This window comes from Apiospora aurea, assembly GCF_038362705.1.
Source record: "Apiospora aurea strain CBS 24483 chromosome Unknown utg000004l_segment0_segment0, whole genome shotgun sequence".
Classification (NCBI taxonomy): Eukaryota; Fungi; Ascomycota; class Sordariomycetes; order Amphisphaeriales; family Apiosporaceae; genus Apiospora; species Apiospora aurea.
This window is the reverse complement of record NW_027117391.1, coordinates 3070821-3087061: the sequence shown is the minus strand read 5'-3', so window position 1 is coordinate 3087061 and position 16241 is coordinate 3070821. Positions and strand designations below refer to the sequence as shown.

Sequence of the window (16241 nt, the reverse complement as noted above, 5' to 3'; positions counted from 1 at the left end):
GTGCACAGGTAGTCGACGAAGCTCGCCCAGGCGATTTGTCGGGGGTTGGAGACGTGGAACACTTGCATGCGTGCGTTGACCGGGACGGGCGAGTGCTCGAGCGAGTCCAGTATCTCGAGTAGGATAGGGGGGACCATGTCCACCGGCAGCCAGTCGACGATGTCGCGACCCGGGAACTCTTCGGGCAGGAGGCCGAGGTACGCAGACGAATTGATCAGCTGTTCTGCGTGTTAGATGTTTTCGCCATCAAGATGGACGGATGGACAATAACGAAGTGCATGCATACCGCAGGGATATACTCGTGCCGATTCCACAGCCCTTCGAGCCGTTGCACAGGCCCCGCCACCACCCCTATCCGACACACCGCCGCCCTCAGCCCCGACGTCTCGACCGCGCGCTCGAGGACCTGCTCCGACACCAGCTTCGCTTGTCCGTACCCCATGACTGCGGCATTCAGATCGCGGACCGGCGCCTCGGGCACCGGTCGTCCCGGCTCCTCCGCGGTCCCCGCCCCCGTCCCCGCCCACGCGCCCACGGCCGAGACGCTCGAGACGAAGAGCAGCAGCGCGCCGTGCCGCGACGCGAGGCAGAGGTCCACCAGGTTGCGCACGCCGCGGACGTGCGGCTCGAAGCACGCGACGGGCCAATGGAAGTTGACGGGCCACTGGTTGTGCAGCACGTGCGTCGTCTCGGCCTGCAGGCGGTGGTGGACGGCCGGGTACAGGCCCAGCAGCGGCGCCGACAGGTCGGCTTGCAGGAAGGTGACGCGGCTGGCGCCCCAGTCGCACGCGAGGCCCCGGCTCGCGGAGAGGGAGCGTTGGCGGGCCGCGCTGTCGGCGTCTCCTTCTCAAGCCGTCGGGGCAGGGGGCGGTGTACAGTCGTAAAAGCGATTCCATCTTGTCCACCGAATCTGTGGAATCGGAACGCTCATAGCCTTGGTCGAACGCCGCGTCGACAAGGAAGGACGCAAGCAGGCGGATAGTAGGGTGTCGATAGATCGAGGAGGCGGAAATGCCTCCTATCTCCCGCGAGAGCGTCATCACGTGCAGCGAGTCCACCCCCGGCCTTGAAGAGGTCGTCGTCCGGATCCAAATCTTTCCCAGCGACCTCGATCAGCTGCAACTTGAGCCAGTTTATCGACTCATACACGGAGAGGAACCGATGAGGGCTTGGGACCCGTTTCTTCTCGATCACCTCGTAGGCGGCGGTGATGTCGTCCTTGTACATGTTGAATGTCATGTGCCGCTGGATCTTGCCCTGTCCGAGATAGTGGATCGGGCGAGAAGGCTCGGCGAAGAAGATGTGGTGGTGGTCGAGCTGGGCATGCGCCGGCGCGAACGCATTGGCCTCGTCGATGAACGGCGACAGCTCCTGGATCAAGTGACGTCGCTCGTGCTCGCCTGCTGGCGGACTTTGACCGTCGGCCAGCTCCAGCAGAGCCAGCGGCTGGAATCGGCGGTGGCCGACCACCATAGCCCCCTTCACCATCGGGCTGCTCGTCAGCGCGGCCTCCATGAGGACGGGCACCACCTTCTCGCCGTTGCTGAACACGATAACGTGGTCCTTCCGGCCCCGGTACCGCCACAGGAACGGCGTGGTCGGGTGCCGGTCGTACAGGTCGTTCATGGGCCACTCGTCGAGCTCCGGATAGGCGTAGAACACCCCCTGGAACGCCTCAAGCTTGGAGTCGCGGACGATCACGAGCTCGTACAGGCCTTCGACGTGCTCGCGCATCTGGATGCCGGAGTGCGTGGGGTGCCAGTAGAAGTACTGCCAGTCCGCCATCGAAGGGCAGAGACGGGGCAAGCAGGCCGTCTCCGTCGCGCCGAGGTTGTTGATGACGCGCGAGTATTTGGAGATCTGGTCACCGGCAGCTCGTGATAGAGGAGCTAAGATTCGTCGCGTATCAGTAGGATAGGAATGAATTGCGCGCGCGCACGTGTGTGCTTGGCTTCTATAACGCAGCCAAGGAAAGCTCACCTCCGCTCGCCACTACATAATGGAGATGTCTCATGTGGACCAACATCTTGGGGTGGGCACACAGGTCTTCGTAGAGGGACGGCGCGCCCATTGACCCTTCCACGTCGGCATAGCGATGGATCTCGTCCACGTAGTCGGCGTTGGGGATCACGTGGGCAGCGCCGTATACTAGCGTAACACCCAACGAGAGGGCCCAGGTGATGGCCGCATTGAGCCCGCTGGTGTGGAACATGGGCAGAGACGTGTAGACCCGCCGGGCCGTCTGGTAGATCTCGGGCGGGGGCAAGTACCCGTCTATGGCCGGAATGGTCCGCCAGGCCTCGTAGGTACTTAACATGGCGTTCTTCCAGACGACGGGCTTGGGGAGGCCTGTCGAGCCTGTCGTGTGCAAGACAACGCACGGATCGTTGCGTGCCTCCCCGAAGGCCTTCGTGTACGGGTACTGCTTTACGGGCGCCTCGTTCATGAACCAGTCCAGCTCCGGGACGGTGAGCGTCCGCATCGGCCGCTTGTCCAGAATAGGCTGTACCTGGGCCGACACACCACTGGCAAGCAGGAAGATGCCGCACTCGCTCTTCTCTAATACGTTCAGGTGTCCATCTAGGTTGTTCCGAGGCGACGTAAACACCATCTATTTCCGGATATTAGACAAGAGCACGAGACAAGCGTAGGAAATGATGCGATGCCCACTTTATAGCCGACTCTGATCGCTCCTAGCATGAATAAAAGATACCGCAGATCATTTGGGGCTCGTCAGCTATTTGTCTCTTGAACCTCCCGCTTTGCCTTTGTTTCCCGTACTTGTGCCGTAGTAGGCCACCGAGTCAAAGTCCTCCGGCTTCCCGAGTTCATCAGAGAGGTACCAACTGGCCCTATTCACGGCATTGGCGAAGCAACGGGCCGTGATTTCAACGAATTCATCTCGCGGGTTTGCTGTCCGGGCATACGAGAAAAGAACATATTCCGGGACGGTTTCTGCCAGTTCGTCGGGTCTCGTATGGACCAGGCGGCAGCATGAAGCGTTTTCGCGCTGGAATACGGGGTGGGTCTCTGGATACCTCAAAGTTAGCTCCGACATGTTGTGTCCCTTGGGCGTTCAGCGGTATGTGCTAAGGAAGGGCAACGGGATCAGCACGAAGAGTTCCTGGCACTGCTTGCCTCTGTTCCCGCCGGTATGCAACGGCGTCATTTTGGAAACAAAAAACGAACGCGATGACCAAATAGGCAAAGGAATCTGAACATCGAAACGGGAGGAAGAAATGATGTAATTCCATTGACGTCGCATAGCAGCTGGACACGAACCGGAGGATCGACACTTATGGGAAGCGAAACTTGAATTAGGCCTTGGACATGTGCAAACAAGGTAACCCCCAAGTCCGTAAAGAGATTCCCACGCAACGTCAACAGTGTGCCCGTTGGAGTTTATTTGTCTTAGAGTTCATCCGAGGTAGAGACTGGTCTGCATCCTACGAAACACTTCACGATCCGTGAACCATAGAATCGCCGCCTGCAACGAGTCAAAAAGCGCCAGTAAGAAGACTGCGACATAACGTATGTATATAAGATCGGATGATTGTCGTGTAGCTACGTCATGCCTCGAAAGTAATGTGATACGATGCGCGGGTTGGGTTATGTTACTAACGACGGTATCGGGAAAGGGGAGTTCAACAAAAAGAGAGATGCAATTCTGGTGTTCGATCTATACAAGCTCAACCCAGTAAGAGGAAGAAACTCGGAAATTGCGTTCTGTAGTATTTCAGAGAGACGTCGAATGCGGGTCTATGTGATTCGCAAACCAAATACATCCTTATTCCTCGTTCGCAGCTCGGCTTTCCAGAGATGTCGCAGGCCTAAGGCCGTGCAGATTGCTGGCGGTGCCTTGTACGGGTAAGCCGAGTCCAAGCCACACCTGTCAAATAGCAAGGTTAGCTTTTGCTCAGACTGACTTGTGACTGAGATGAGGGAGCCTTGTTAATTTGACTCCAGTGTCATCTGGGGTTTCAATGCCTGAGGCTTGTTCTTCATTCTCGCCTCCTACGTAGTGACCGTCTGATCGCTAGAAGCTTATCCTTTATGCTGAGGGGGCTGGGACGAAAAAGGGGTAGGAAGGGTTCCTGCGGTTCGCAGCCCTGTACACTTGCCTGTAGGATTGAACAAGCGCGGCATTTACCGCCAGTCGTTATCGCTGGATTCCGAGAAACGATGCACAGTATTACGCCCAATGGCATGAAGGCGCGGTATGATTCCAAGCGGCGGCCAGACGTCGGAAGGCATGAGTCGCACAGGTTGCTCGTGAGAGTTGATTGAGCGGTTTCGACACTGCGACTTAGGGGTGGTACAGCGACGACAGCCGTCATAAGCTGGCTGCTGCGACTACCAGCCACATTGTGCGCCACACATGTCGCGTCGCAGTACGTATCGCAACCCCTATTCAGTTGGGACAAACTCATTGAACCATCTATTTGATTGAAGGCGAGTATTGTAGAAGTGTACACTTCGGAGGAGGCAGTGACGTAGGCATTCGACGTGTTTTGCACAATGCAAACGAGCACCGACTGGGAAAGCTGAGACATGTGCAATCAAATAAATAATCGTTTCCTTGAGTCATTGCCGTGTGCATATGCTTGACCGCAGCATAATATGCGTTCCAAATCCGCGGTCGATATCTAAGAAAATACCCTAGCACATCTAGGACAATTTGTCAATCTAATACCAAATGGGGTTCTGTCCACTCTCTACATGATCAGAATAAAAAGCAGGGCACGATCTTGCAAAAGAAGAACATGGACTGGAGACCCCGGGGATCGGACCCGGCCCCTTGCGCTCTGAGTGCGCTAGCAATGCGACCACTACACCAGGAGCCCTTGATATTTGGTTGTCGGGAAACGACGGCAAGATATTCTAAATAGCATCGATGCGGGCATTGCTGGGAGGCGTGGCTGTCTGTGCCAGAGGTGGCTTGAAGGGGCGTGGTTGTGGTTGTGGTATGACGGGTTGGTGAAGGAAGGCAGGAAGGCGCGATGTGCTGGTCTCAATGTCGTGTGGGTTTCAAAGAGGTAACCAGCACGGGAGGCACGTACAGCAGCCTGGCTTAGGTACGCCTCAGTACATGTAGCCCTTGGTTGGCCTGTCAACATGATTTTGTACAGTCCTCGATTGGCTCAATTAAATGTTAGGTATCCCCAAATGCCACATCTACTGTGAAAGTCCCGGCTCTGACACCGGTTATTGCGAATTCCCTGACACGGAGTTTTGGAGCTAGTATCCGTGTTCCGTATCCTCTGAGCAGCCCGCCAGATGATCAGAAACACACCTTCTGGTGCACTCTCGAAAAGACACCCAGTGTCGAAAGCTTCCGCCGCCTCGGACCCAGAAGCCTCCTCTGGCATAGTAGCCTGCTTGAAGGCAGCCTTTGCCTCCTTCTTGGCATTCTTTTCCATCCTCTTCTGCCTTTTGCCCTTTTCTCGTTTCGGTGGAAGATAATATGTGGTATGGAAAGACGGTGTCGTCCCCTCACGACACGCCTTCCAAACAACCAGCAAAAGCATCATTGCCCCCATGGCGTCTGTGGCGGCAGGGGCCTGCTTCTTGGCGCGACGGTCATCATACTGATACAGGCCGACCATGTAGGTGCAAAGGCTTGGTGTTTTGTCCATGTGATAGCCGTCGAGTCCTCGAACGTCAACCTTCTCCACGGCAAGCTCCCGGGAGTCCGAGTCCACCCAGCCGTCGAAGCAGTTCAGTGCTGCCGGCCACCCTGGCATCAACTTGCAGAGGTCCCTAGTGAGATTGAAGCCCACCAGAACCAAGAACTTCTTGCCGCTCTCGACTTTCCATTTCGATAGCAGATCTTCGAGTCGGGGTTCCACCTCGGATGCGTCTACGCGCAACTTTGGCCGAAGTAGAACGGCCTTGTCAAGGGCTTTTTCTCGCCCCCGTCTTCTCGTTTTGTGGTGCTCAAGGTTGTCTGTCACCTAGCAGCCGTCGAGCCTGTCGGCCACCCGCTTAGCACCAGCGTTTAGCGTCGCGGTACTTCCGACGGTGGACAGCTCGGGAAGGTAAACGACTCCGATTTGTCTGGGCAGTTGGTCGCCTAATCCGACGACCCGGCATCCGACAAAGGCGCAGTCGGGAGCATATTGCATCAGCAAGTCACAGGTCCACAACCTGTTTTGGAGGAATTGCTTGGGTATCGACGACTGGGGAGAGCTCGATAATCCTGTGCGGGTAAGCGTTTTGTAAGGCCAGTTGGAGGAGGCATTGACATCGGTAGGAGGCTGGATATCCATTGTGGTGATGATCAGATATTGAGGAAGGGTAATCTAGAACTGGTGTTTTGGATACTAAAATGTCTCCAGAATACTTCTCTGGTCCGCAGTGAAGTACTGAGCAGTCGCGCGACTTGGGTGGGAATTTTCCTTGCTCAATTATTGGTGCGGTTTTCAGGTAGCAAACTCGGGGGAGAGAATTGAAGACCGGCTTGGGCCACCGTTTTCATGTAAAAAGCAGAACGTTCAGATGCCGAAAGAAACTTATGGTAGCGGAGATACCTGGAGTGGCCTCGGTGTCTCCAGTGCCTCATGAAAATAACAGATTACAGTTTACCGTATTCAACTGGGTACGGCTTGTTTTCATTCTGCGAGGTAATTTAGCAGTAAAAACAGCCTGGGCAGATGGAACGGGAGCAGATCCATGATGCCATATCAACATCGCATTGGAACAATGCATTGGGATAGTAGAATTCATCTTAAGAATTGAATGGTTCGACATACGGATTCATAAAGGTACGAGAGGCATCACTGCTCGCTGAGCACAGGCAGCCATTCTTATTGTCGCTGCAATTACAGTTTCGCTGCCCCACGGGTCGCAACGCGCAAGATTCGCTGCCTCATTCCCAAGATAGTCCAAAGTTAGGCCGAGTGACGTTCGTGCACCCGGATTGAAAAAGAGGCGACATGTAAGAATGTAAGCTGAGCCCTTCCTGGGAGGTGGCGAAGTGACCGGTGGGTGATACGCCAGCACAATGCCACTTCAATCACATCTCGAGCTGAGAAATTCGAGGGCCTGCAATGCAAGTTAGTCATCGGCCGGGTCAAGTTGGGTAAGCGAAACTCACGTCCGAGGCGGTGGCCCTGCTACTGTTGTACTTGACCAGTGCGGCGACCAGGTCGCGGAATGGAGGCTCGACATCGGGCAGGATCTCGGGCCATTCGCGGACGTCGAAGGCGCGGTACATTTCGAACGGGGGCGTCCGGAAGTGCGCGGCCTCGGGCCAGGACTCGCGCGTCGGGCTGCCCATGGTCTGGAAGATGCTGAGGATGAGGCCGAGCTGGTTGCCGTCCTCGTGCACGGCGCGGGACTCGAAGAGGGGGCGCGGCGGCTCGCGGCAGCACTCGGCCAGCATCGCGCCCGCACCCCACATGTCGACGGGGGGGCCCGTACGACTTGTCGCCGAAGAGCACCTCGGGCGCGCGGTAGGGACCGGTGCCGATGTCGAGGATCTTGCCGTCGGACGGCTCCGTGACGACGGACAGCTCCGGGTGCCAGGCGGTGCCGAAGTCGGACAGGTACGCGGGCCCGTCGGGCGACTCGAGCAGCACGGCGGACGGCTTGACGTCGCGGTGGATGATGCCCTGCGTGTGCAGATGCTTTAGGGCGCTGAAGAGACCCCCGAAGATCCGCCGCGTCTGCGCTCGGGTCACGGGGTCGCGGCGGGCCAGCAGCGACTCGAGCGTCAGCGGCATGTAGGGGAAGACCAGCACGAACCGCTGCTCTTGGTCTCGGAACGTCTCGAGCAGCGGGACCACGTGAGAGGTCTGGCTCAGCGTGGCGAGGATCTTGGCCTCGCGGAATGGGTCGTGCGGCGCGATGTCTCTTGTCTCGGTGATTACCTTGAGCGCTCGGGCCTGTGCCCTGTACACCTCGGCCGTCACTCCGCCCGCCACATGGTGGCAGTCGTGGTATGGCCCGATGGTGATGCCCGGCGATGATGCATCATCCTGGTTCTCTTGTTCGCCTATGCCTTGGTGAAATGGCGGCGAGGCTGGGGTTTGTTGTTGATCTGAAGAAGGGGCAGAGCAGATCGCATTGTATTCCTCCTGTTCAGGGTTAGTTAGTCTATTGAAATGGCCCACAGCAGCGTCTAGCCTTGGGCAGAAATGGGCAGAGAACGGTTGGATATAGTCAATAGTGCCGGCGCCTAGAACTACTTACTATAGAAGACGAGTTCTTGTAGGCTTCGTTTTCCTTCGAAAAAGCTTCCTTGTGCGCCGATGTGTGGGCGGGATCTGATGTCTCAATCGCGGTTTTTCTACGGTGCGGGGTGAGAGTGAGCTCTCATGCAGCATGATGCCATGCTAGGGTAACGTTTATTTGAGATGCTGCATCCCAAGGATGACTTACATTTTCTGGATGTTCTCGTAACGATCCAATGAGGACACAGTACTGCGCCAGTCGTGCTCGGACGACATGGCCAATATCTCAGTCTCCCGGGTTGTTTTGGCGATGGATGGCGGGCCAAATACCTTATCTCCTTTCCGCCCTAGGTTACAATGTTGGGCGTCAATTCTACGAGTGCCTGTAACGGAGTGCCTCGAATAATTCTAGGTTTCCGGGGTTTGGCCAAAGGCCGCCCAGTTAATAAGGTACCCGCACATCAGACGACGACAGAACATTATTTGGGGCCTTTGCTGATGGAGACAGAGGACAGCCTTGTTGTAGCGGCGCAATACCTAGAAATAGTGGTTATCCTGCATAGCATACAAGCATCCATCCATATGTATGTTCCATCTGCCATGTTTCACAACGTCATGCTGGAGACAGGTTACTCAGGTTGTGACCGCCAGTTCGTTCGGGATTCAGCCGATCAAATGGATGTTTGCCCACGCTGCTGCATGAATGAGCGCGCCCGAACAGTGCACGCTAAACGTAGCGGTGCAGTTTCGATGTCAGCCTCGGCTCCATCCTTTGCTTCATTTGGAGCGTCGCATTACCGATTGGGCGAAAGTGGCTCTTGAACCTAAGCTTTTTTCGATCCAGTGGTCGTGTTTGCCGTTCCTCTGCAAAGCTCGACGTGAGAGAGCCTGAGAGGGGCCGTTCGCGAATGAAAGGACGTTCATGAATGTCTCTGGTGAATCAGATTGCGATGGGAGCCATTGGCCAGAAAGCAAAGGGTTCAAATTAATTGTCAGCATTGGCGTCACCACTAAAAAGTACTTACTTAAGATTAGATTTAGCAGAGGGCGAGTACTGAGTGAGTACTGAGTGAAAGCCGCGTCAGGTGCCCATTCTGGCCCATTCAATCGCATGTTCAATTGCGGTCCAATAATAGCCCCTGCAACCTGGAGGTACCAGCCAAGAGTGGGCACTGCGGCCCGGGGGCATGCCAGCTCCATCTATTTCCATCGTCGCCGAAGGAGAGAGAGCGAGCAAGCGGCGTCACAGTTGTTGTCTTGTCAAATCAAGGCTGGCTGGGATGTGACAACGGCATCCGTCGCTTCGTTGACCCCATCTGATGAAACAACCATCGCATCTCGCGTCCTCAACTTCCGTTCTCTAACTGCACATTTCCATCCACCGGCGCATCTCCATCTCTATGCCTCTCTTTGCACCATTTGCTTCTGCTACGTAGCCCGCCTGGTGTTTACATGACTGTCCAGCCGAGCAGCTACCTACCACCGTCGCAATGGATGACTCCATGAGAGTAGAGTACCCGGCTATGCTGGTAAGTCGCGCATTGCTCCCATCCAATCTCGCTCGGCCGTTGGGTCAATTCCTCGCGATCGGGTCACTACAGCGATCCCGCTCAAACCAATCCTGTCATGCTGCTGCTGCAAACTGCCGCAAACCCTTTTGCTGACCAGGCGTCATTACCATGACCACAGGACAACCTCCAGCCCCTTCAGGCCGTCCAGGCCCTCAACGATCGAGTAAAGCGCATATCCAAGGTCAACATAGAGATTGCCGACTGGTTACAGGTACGACCTGAACCCGCCGCTGCTTCCAGGGCCACCTGCTTCTGCAGCTACTTAGAGACGAGACGCTGAACCATGACCCCCCTACAGGAACGTCGCAAGGTCGAAGAGCAATACGTCCAAGCCATGCGGAAACTCACCCAATTTAGGGTCCCCAACGCGCAGTCCGAATTAGGGTACGCCTGCTCACCTCCATACAGCGCAAGCGTGTCTTTAGCTGACATGTTGGTATAGTACATTTCAAACGCAATGGGACAAAATCATGCTCTCCACCGAAGCGATCGCCATGTCACATCATCTTTTCGCCGCCAAGGTCGAAAAGGACGTCGAGGTGCCACTGCGGACCTTCCACGCGAAGAAGGAAATGCAAAACATTACGACAATACAGGGCAACCTGCAGAACATGGCAAAGGAGCTGGACGATGCGCAAAAGAAGTCCGAGTCGGTTGCTAAGAAAGCCGGCAAGACCAGTGCGGCCAAGATGGACCAGGCTGCCTCCAGGCTCGAGTCCGCCACCAACCAGTGGGAGTCGCAGGCCCCGTTCATTTTCGAATCTTTGCAGGCCCTCGACGAGACACGCCTAAACCAGCTTCGCGATGTCCTGACCCAGTATGGCACTTACGAGGGGGAGCAGGCACAGCAACAACAGTCCGAAGCCGAATCGGTCCTCAATAGCCTGCTGGACTTCAACACGGCCAACGAGATCCAGGCATTTGTCGCAAAAACCACGGCCGGCCGACCGAAACTAGAAAAACGATCGACCATGTCTCGGCAAGCGTCGACTGTCGGTCCTCCTCCTTCGTCGTCTCCTGCACCGCCGCCCATCCCGCCGGTCCCTCAAACTCCCGAAGATAACAGAAGTGTTCACTCGGGTCTAAAGGAGGACAGAGGTAGCGAGAACAAGCTCCGTAGTCGCATTGGTACCATGCTGGGCAGGCGGCGACAAAGCGTCCACGGCGGGTTCGGTCAACTCTCCCCTCCCAAGGGGGCATTTTCGAGGACCTCGAAGAGCGCCCACGGCATATCGCCTAGGGCATCTTCGAGCAATCTTAACGAGTCCCACAACAGGCTTTCCTCCCTCATAGAGCGCCCCGATCTGACAGAAGAGTCGGCCAAGGCGCCGGAGACAAACGGAAAAGCCAGCCATGAGGGCGCGAATGGTGTGGGCGGCGATGCTGCAGCTGAGAGACCATCCAGTCAACTGGAGCCGTCCCATCTCAATGGCACGAATGCCAATACCGCGATGGACGTGAACGATGTGTCTCCCCCGCCCGGCCCACCACCAGCACAGATGGAAGCCGAGAAGGATGCAGAAGGCTTCACCATACCACCCACGCGACATGACCCGATATCAGAAGCCGAGAAGGAAGCAGCCGGTGACGAGAGCGAGCCGGCCTTCAAGTTGAACATCCAAAAAAGAGCCTGTCGCCGAGGAGGATCCGGAGGAGCGGGAGGCTGCTCTATCCAAGTTCACGACTTCGCTCTCCGCGTTGGGGATGCCAGCTCGCAAGACCGGTACCATTCGCGGCCGCAGAGATGTTAGAAACACCATATACGTGCCCGCGCCTGTTTCCGAGGGTTCCTCAGCAAGCAACCCGTTCCCGCCCACGCCAAGTCTCCCATTGGCCTTCTCGAAGCCTGCCACAACCTCGGCATTGGTGTCAGAACCCAGTGTCACCGGAACTTCGGACACGCAATCCATTCGATCCTCGAACTCCTTGGGCAACCATGCTCATTTTAAGCATCCTGATCTGCACGAGCCTGGCCTTTGCTCGTCATTCATGGAAACCGTATCCGCGACTTTTGAACGTGGAAACATCAAGTCGGCCAAAATTAGTGGAGAGATCGCGTTCTCATACAACCCGGTCGGCTCAGCGAACGCTCCTAGTAAGCATATTTCCACACGATCCAGTTGCATCGTGAGACTGACCATACAGCTCATCAAACTATCCGGATCAACAACTTCCCTGCCCTGGAGTCGATTGGCCCGAACCGCATCTTTGTTACCAATACCGCGCCCGACCAACCGGATCACTTCACGCTCGATCTTTCACACCTTCGGCCTAGTCAACCTACTGTTGGCTTCTCTTACCGCTTACATGTCGAAGAAGCGAACCCTCCCCTGGATCATGCCCCGTTGATCGTCAGCCAAGCTTGGAAGCCCCAAGGCGACAAACTTGGACTGCTTCTTCAATACAAGCTCAACCCGGCCTTCAAGTTCGCGTCCAACGAAACGGTTACGCTGCACAATGTAGTTATCTATGCGACCTACGAAGGTAGAGCCTCGGGTGCTCAAACCAAGCCTGCGGGTACGCATTTGAAGGATAAGCACCTGGTCTATTGGCGACTCGGCGACCTCGCACTGAGTGCATCCCAAGATTGGCAAAAGCTAGTGGCCCGTATCGTCGGCGAGGGCGGAATCGAGCCTCAGCCGGGCACGGTCGAAGCCCGATGGGAATACATCTCCGAAACAGCCCTGACCCAGGACATCGCGGATGTTACCGTGTCTCGACTGGAGGAGAGCAAGGGCAAGGAAGTGGAGTTGAGCGACGACGACCCATTCGCCGACGTTGGGGAAATTACTTCGACGTCCGATGAGCAATGGCATGATGTTCCGGCAGTGAGGAAGCTTGTCAGTGGCAAGTACGAGTCGCTGAGCCAGTGAGTGATATCCCAGGGCGTAGGTTTGCCCAGCGTGGCGTGAGCCACTATGAGTTTATGGATTGGCTTCTTGCAAAAAAGGGAGAGGAGTTCAACTGTACATACCTGTAAGTAAGTGTACAGGGGAGAAAGATCGCATCGAAGATCTGTTTGTTTATTCTCTTGTTCATTTGTCTCTGTTGTTTTCTATGTCCATTCATCGATGAGGGAGATTCAGCGTACGTAGTATAGGGAATTGCATCCATACCAGGAATCTCATTGTGTGAAATCGCTACATCCGAATCCCCGTGAAGACAAGTCGCTTCTCCACCTCCCAAGCACGAGTTCTATTGGTTGCCACTGCTTGGCGACATGTGTATATGACCCAAATCTGCGGGTTACCATCACCCGCTTAGGTGAGACGAGATATATAGCTAGCGATGTCCTACTTGCGGGGTCGACGATAAAAGTGTAAACTTCACTTTCTGTTTAACAATTTCCCAACCTACTCAGTCAGCGGCAAACCAATAGCACACAAGTTAAGTAACAAATCCCTCGACAACATCTTTCGTGTCAATCAATCATGGCCTCCGGGAACTTGCTCCACAAGTGGTTTCCCACCGCGGAACGCCCCTTGGTCATTAGCGCCCCGATGTTCACCGTCGCGAACGGGGCGCTAGCGGCGGCCGTGACCAAGGCCGGCGGGCTCGGCATGGTCCCCGCGGGCATGGACCCGAGCGCGACGTCGCCGCACCTGGCCGCCCTGGACGAGCATCTCGCGGTCGCCAGCCGAATACTCGCCGAAAGCGACCGCAGCAGCGGCTCGGCCGGGGGCGATGGCATCCTTGCCCCGTTGCCGATTGGGGTGGGATTCCTCACGCTCCTCGCCACACCCGAGGCTTACCGCGCCAACGCCCTGCCGGTTCTCCGCAGGCACCGCCCCGCCTTCGTCTGGCTCTTCGGCTCGGACCCCGCGGGGTACGGGCCGCTTATCGAGCTGTTCCATGAGGCGGGCGCGGAGTGGGGGATCAAGGTCTTTGTCCAGGTCGGCACCGTCGAGGCGGCGCGGGAGGTGGTCCGGCAGGGCGCTGATGTCGTGGTGGCGCAGGGGGGGCGATGCGGGGGGGCCACCAGTTTGCATCGGCGGCGAGCGTGGTGACGTTGGTGCCGGAGATTGTGGATGCGCTGCGCGGGGAGGACGAGTTCAGGGAGGGGAGAGGGAAGGAGGTCGCGGTGGTGGCGGCGGGGGGTGTGGTGGATGGGAGGGGGGTTGCGGCGGCGTTGGCGTTGGGGGCGGATGGGGTGGCGATGGGGACTCGGGTAAGTCTGGCAGAAGCTCAGGGAGCTGCTTCGAGATTGTGCCCCTGCAAGCGGCGGGGTTTACTGACACGATGATGATGATGGTGATAGTTCATGACCTGCCCCGAGGCAGATTCTAGCTCTTTTGTGCGGAACGCCATATTAAGCACGAGCGACGGCGGCGCGACCACGGCACGGTACACTCCTGAAGAACTCGGCCTTTTACCTAGTTGCCGGAGCTGAACATGATATTAGGTCCTCTATCAACGACGCCATCATGGGCTACCCTACGTGGTCCAACCTCTATGCTGGCAGAACGATATTGCACTCGGGCCTTGAGGACATTGCGAATGGTGTCCCTATCGAGCGCGTGCACGAATCATTCAAAACGGCAATGTCCGAGGGCGATGGAAAACGAATGATCACATTTGCGTAAGTTCGAGATCGTACCTTGGTGTCTACCCTATCTCTGGAAGACTCGGGTGTCTAACATATCCGCTACTCAGGGGCACGGGAGTTGGCCTGGCAAAGAAGTTGCAGCCGGCTGGCGAGACCGTCCACGAAGTGCGAGCTGAGGCTTTGGCTGTCATTGCCAGGCTGAAGGGCAACTACTAGATGATCCCTGGTTTGTACAGTGTGGCATGATATGGTCGGGAGCAGCACTCTCGCTGTTATAGGCATGCCTGCATACCGGGCGCCGAGGCTTGTCAGATAGGGGAAACCTTGTAAGGCAACGTATTTTTATGACAGGAAATTCTCATGTTGTGGGAACATCCTTATTAGCGGTAGGTTTGTCTCCATTGCCAATAATAGCTTTCTTGGAAGGTTGTATCAATGTGAGACTGGGCCCTGACAAACAGAAGTAACGTTGTTTACTGATTGGATATAACTATCGGAATAACTGCTCGCAAAGAAGGAAACAAAATAGAGAAAAGAGGAGAGAGAGAGAAAAGAGAGAGAAAAAAAGGAAAAAGAAAAAAAGAAAAGGGACAACGAATCCTGCGCGCTATAGTAAGCAACGTCTCCGTCTACGCGCGCAATGACCCGAAAGACACTTCCTATGCGTGGCTATTCTACGCCCAGCCACGCCAAAAGCTTTTGGAAAGTCATAGCGAGCAGACTTTCTAGCATTTCAACTCGCAAGTACGATTGGTCAAACCCACTGAGAGCCCATATCCTACCCCTAAATGTGTGGAGCATCACACAGTTCATGAGCTTCGCACCCAGCGTCATAACGTAGGTATCTTCCACCTCCAGTTCCAACGTCGAGCCCCGGCTGCGGAAACTATCCTCTTCTTCTCCCTCACAGCCATGGCTGTCGCGAAGACAAACCTCTTCTCCCTCTTCTCCCCCAGAAAAGGATCTTCGGATAAAGTGCTCTGCCACCCCGACGCTCGAGAAGATGGACGCGCTCGGCGCCGGGATCGACGGTACGAACATGGAACGGACGTAGTACGTCAGTGCATCCAAGCCGGAAGGGTCTTGTCCGAATTCGTGTCTCGTGGTCTGGAAGAACACGTTCATGTCATGGGCGAGCTCATCCAACGATCTCTCCTGGACAACGTTTTCTCCCTTTGTCTCCGCTGCCCCAACCGGTGATGGGATCACCATACCCAGGGCAAACGGTATAATGACGTGGTAGTCCACCCCGAGTCCAACGCGATTGGTGTTGCCTGTGGCCTGCAGCCATGGCCGCACGTCAAAGTGATGGAAGGTGACGGCGTGCCTTTCCCCACTGCCGCCTCGCTCGGCTTCTTGGAGGGCGCGGGTGGTACTCGCGAGCGTTGCGTAGAATACCGCCGCGACGGTGATGCCTCTGGCTTTGCAGACGGCCACGACGGCAGCAGTCTGGCTCTCCGAAATAGAATGACGAACAAAGTCGCCCGGCCCAGAGAGCCAGTCCTTGGGCTCGCCCGCCGCCGGGATGATCGTGCTAGGCGGCAACAGCACCAGGTCTGGCTTCGTCACGGATGCGAGCAGGTCGTGGGCCTTCAGCCACCCCTGAATACTGGGCCACGATGGGAGGCCGAGCAGATCGTCTCGTGCCGGGGGCAGATTTGGGGGCTTTGTGGGATCGTCGATATCTGGCATGGCAGGGCTGGCTCCCTTGGCGACCTTCTCGAGGAGGGCGTCCCAGAACACCCACGTGCTGCGCGCATCGGCGTAGCAGTGGTGCATCGTGAGCACCATTTCGCCCGTCTGGGGCAGCCAGTGCAGACGGGGCTGGGCTTCGCGCTTGAGCGAGCGAGTGAGTCCTCTCGCGTCGAGACCGGGGTGGACTAGGAACGAGGCGTCCAGCCGGGCGGCCATATCCTCTGGGTTCGGGACCTTGTACGTGCTGTAGCTGGG

At 56.4% G+C, this 16241-nt stretch overlaps 6 protein-coding genes across 6 annotated transcripts; 2 read left to right on the top strand and 4 right to left on the bottom strand.

Moving 5' to 3' along the window:
- Positions 1-927: 927 nt before the first annotated feature.
- PG986_005745 (uncharacterized protein) lies at positions 928-3058 on the bottom strand (the record flags this gene model as incomplete). Its single annotated transcript, XM_066841967.1, has 3 exons — positions 928-1889; positions 1981-2559; positions 2782-3058. 3 exons carry the CDS (start codon positions 3056-3058, stop codon positions 928-930), a joined length of 1818 nt encoding a protein of 605 aa, XP_066701829.1.
- A 2094-nt stretch (positions 3059-5152) lies between these two features.
- PG986_005744 (uncharacterized protein) lies at positions 5153-6269 on the bottom strand (the record flags this gene model as incomplete). The annotated part of the gene is made up of 3 exons (XM_066841966.1): positions 5153-5238; positions 5294-5947; positions 6014-6269. 3 exons carry the CDS (start codon positions 6267-6269, stop codon positions 5153-5155), a joined length of 996 nt encoding a protein of 331 aa, XP_066701828.1.
- Positions 6270-7072: 803 nt separating this feature from the next.
- PG986_005743 (kinase-like protein) lies at positions 7073-8450 on the bottom strand (the record flags this gene model as incomplete). Its single annotated transcript, XM_066841965.1, has 4 exons — positions 7073-7339; positions 7401-8078; positions 8194-8290; positions 8383-8450. The coding sequence occupies 4 exons, from the start codon at positions 8448-8450 to the stop codon at positions 7073-7075; spliced, it is 1110 nt and encodes a 369-aa protein (XP_066701827.1).
- A 1214-nt stretch (positions 8451-9664) lies between these two features.
- On the top strand, positions 9665-12618 carry PG986_005742 (uncharacterized protein; the record flags this gene model as incomplete). The annotated part of the gene is made up of 6 exons (XM_066841964.1): positions 9665-9703; positions 9864-9956; positions 10044-10129; positions 10188-11329; positions 11373-11840; positions 11891-12618. 6 exons carry the CDS (start codon positions 9665-9667, stop codon positions 12616-12618), a joined length of 2556 nt encoding a protein of 851 aa, XP_066701826.1.
- A 558-nt stretch (positions 12619-13176) lies between these two features.
- On the top strand, positions 13177-14507 carry PG986_005741 (2-nitropropane dioxygenase; the record flags this gene model as incomplete). The annotated part of the gene is made up of 5 exons (XM_066841963.1): positions 13177-13692; positions 13767-13913; positions 14004-14089; positions 14148-14324; positions 14399-14507. The coding sequence occupies 5 exons, from the start codon at positions 13177-13179 to the stop codon at positions 14505-14507; spliced, it is 1035 nt and encodes a 344-aa protein (XP_066701825.1).
- Positions 14508-14960: 453 nt separating this feature from the next.
- PG986_005740 (uncharacterized protein) lies at positions 14961-16202 on the bottom strand (the record flags this gene model as incomplete). Its single annotated transcript, XM_066841962.1, has 1 exon — positions 14961-16202. One exon carries the CDS (start codon positions 16200-16202, stop codon positions 14961-14963), a length of 1242 nt encoding a protein of 413 aa, XP_066701824.1.
- Positions 16203-16241: the final 39 nt, after the last annotated feature.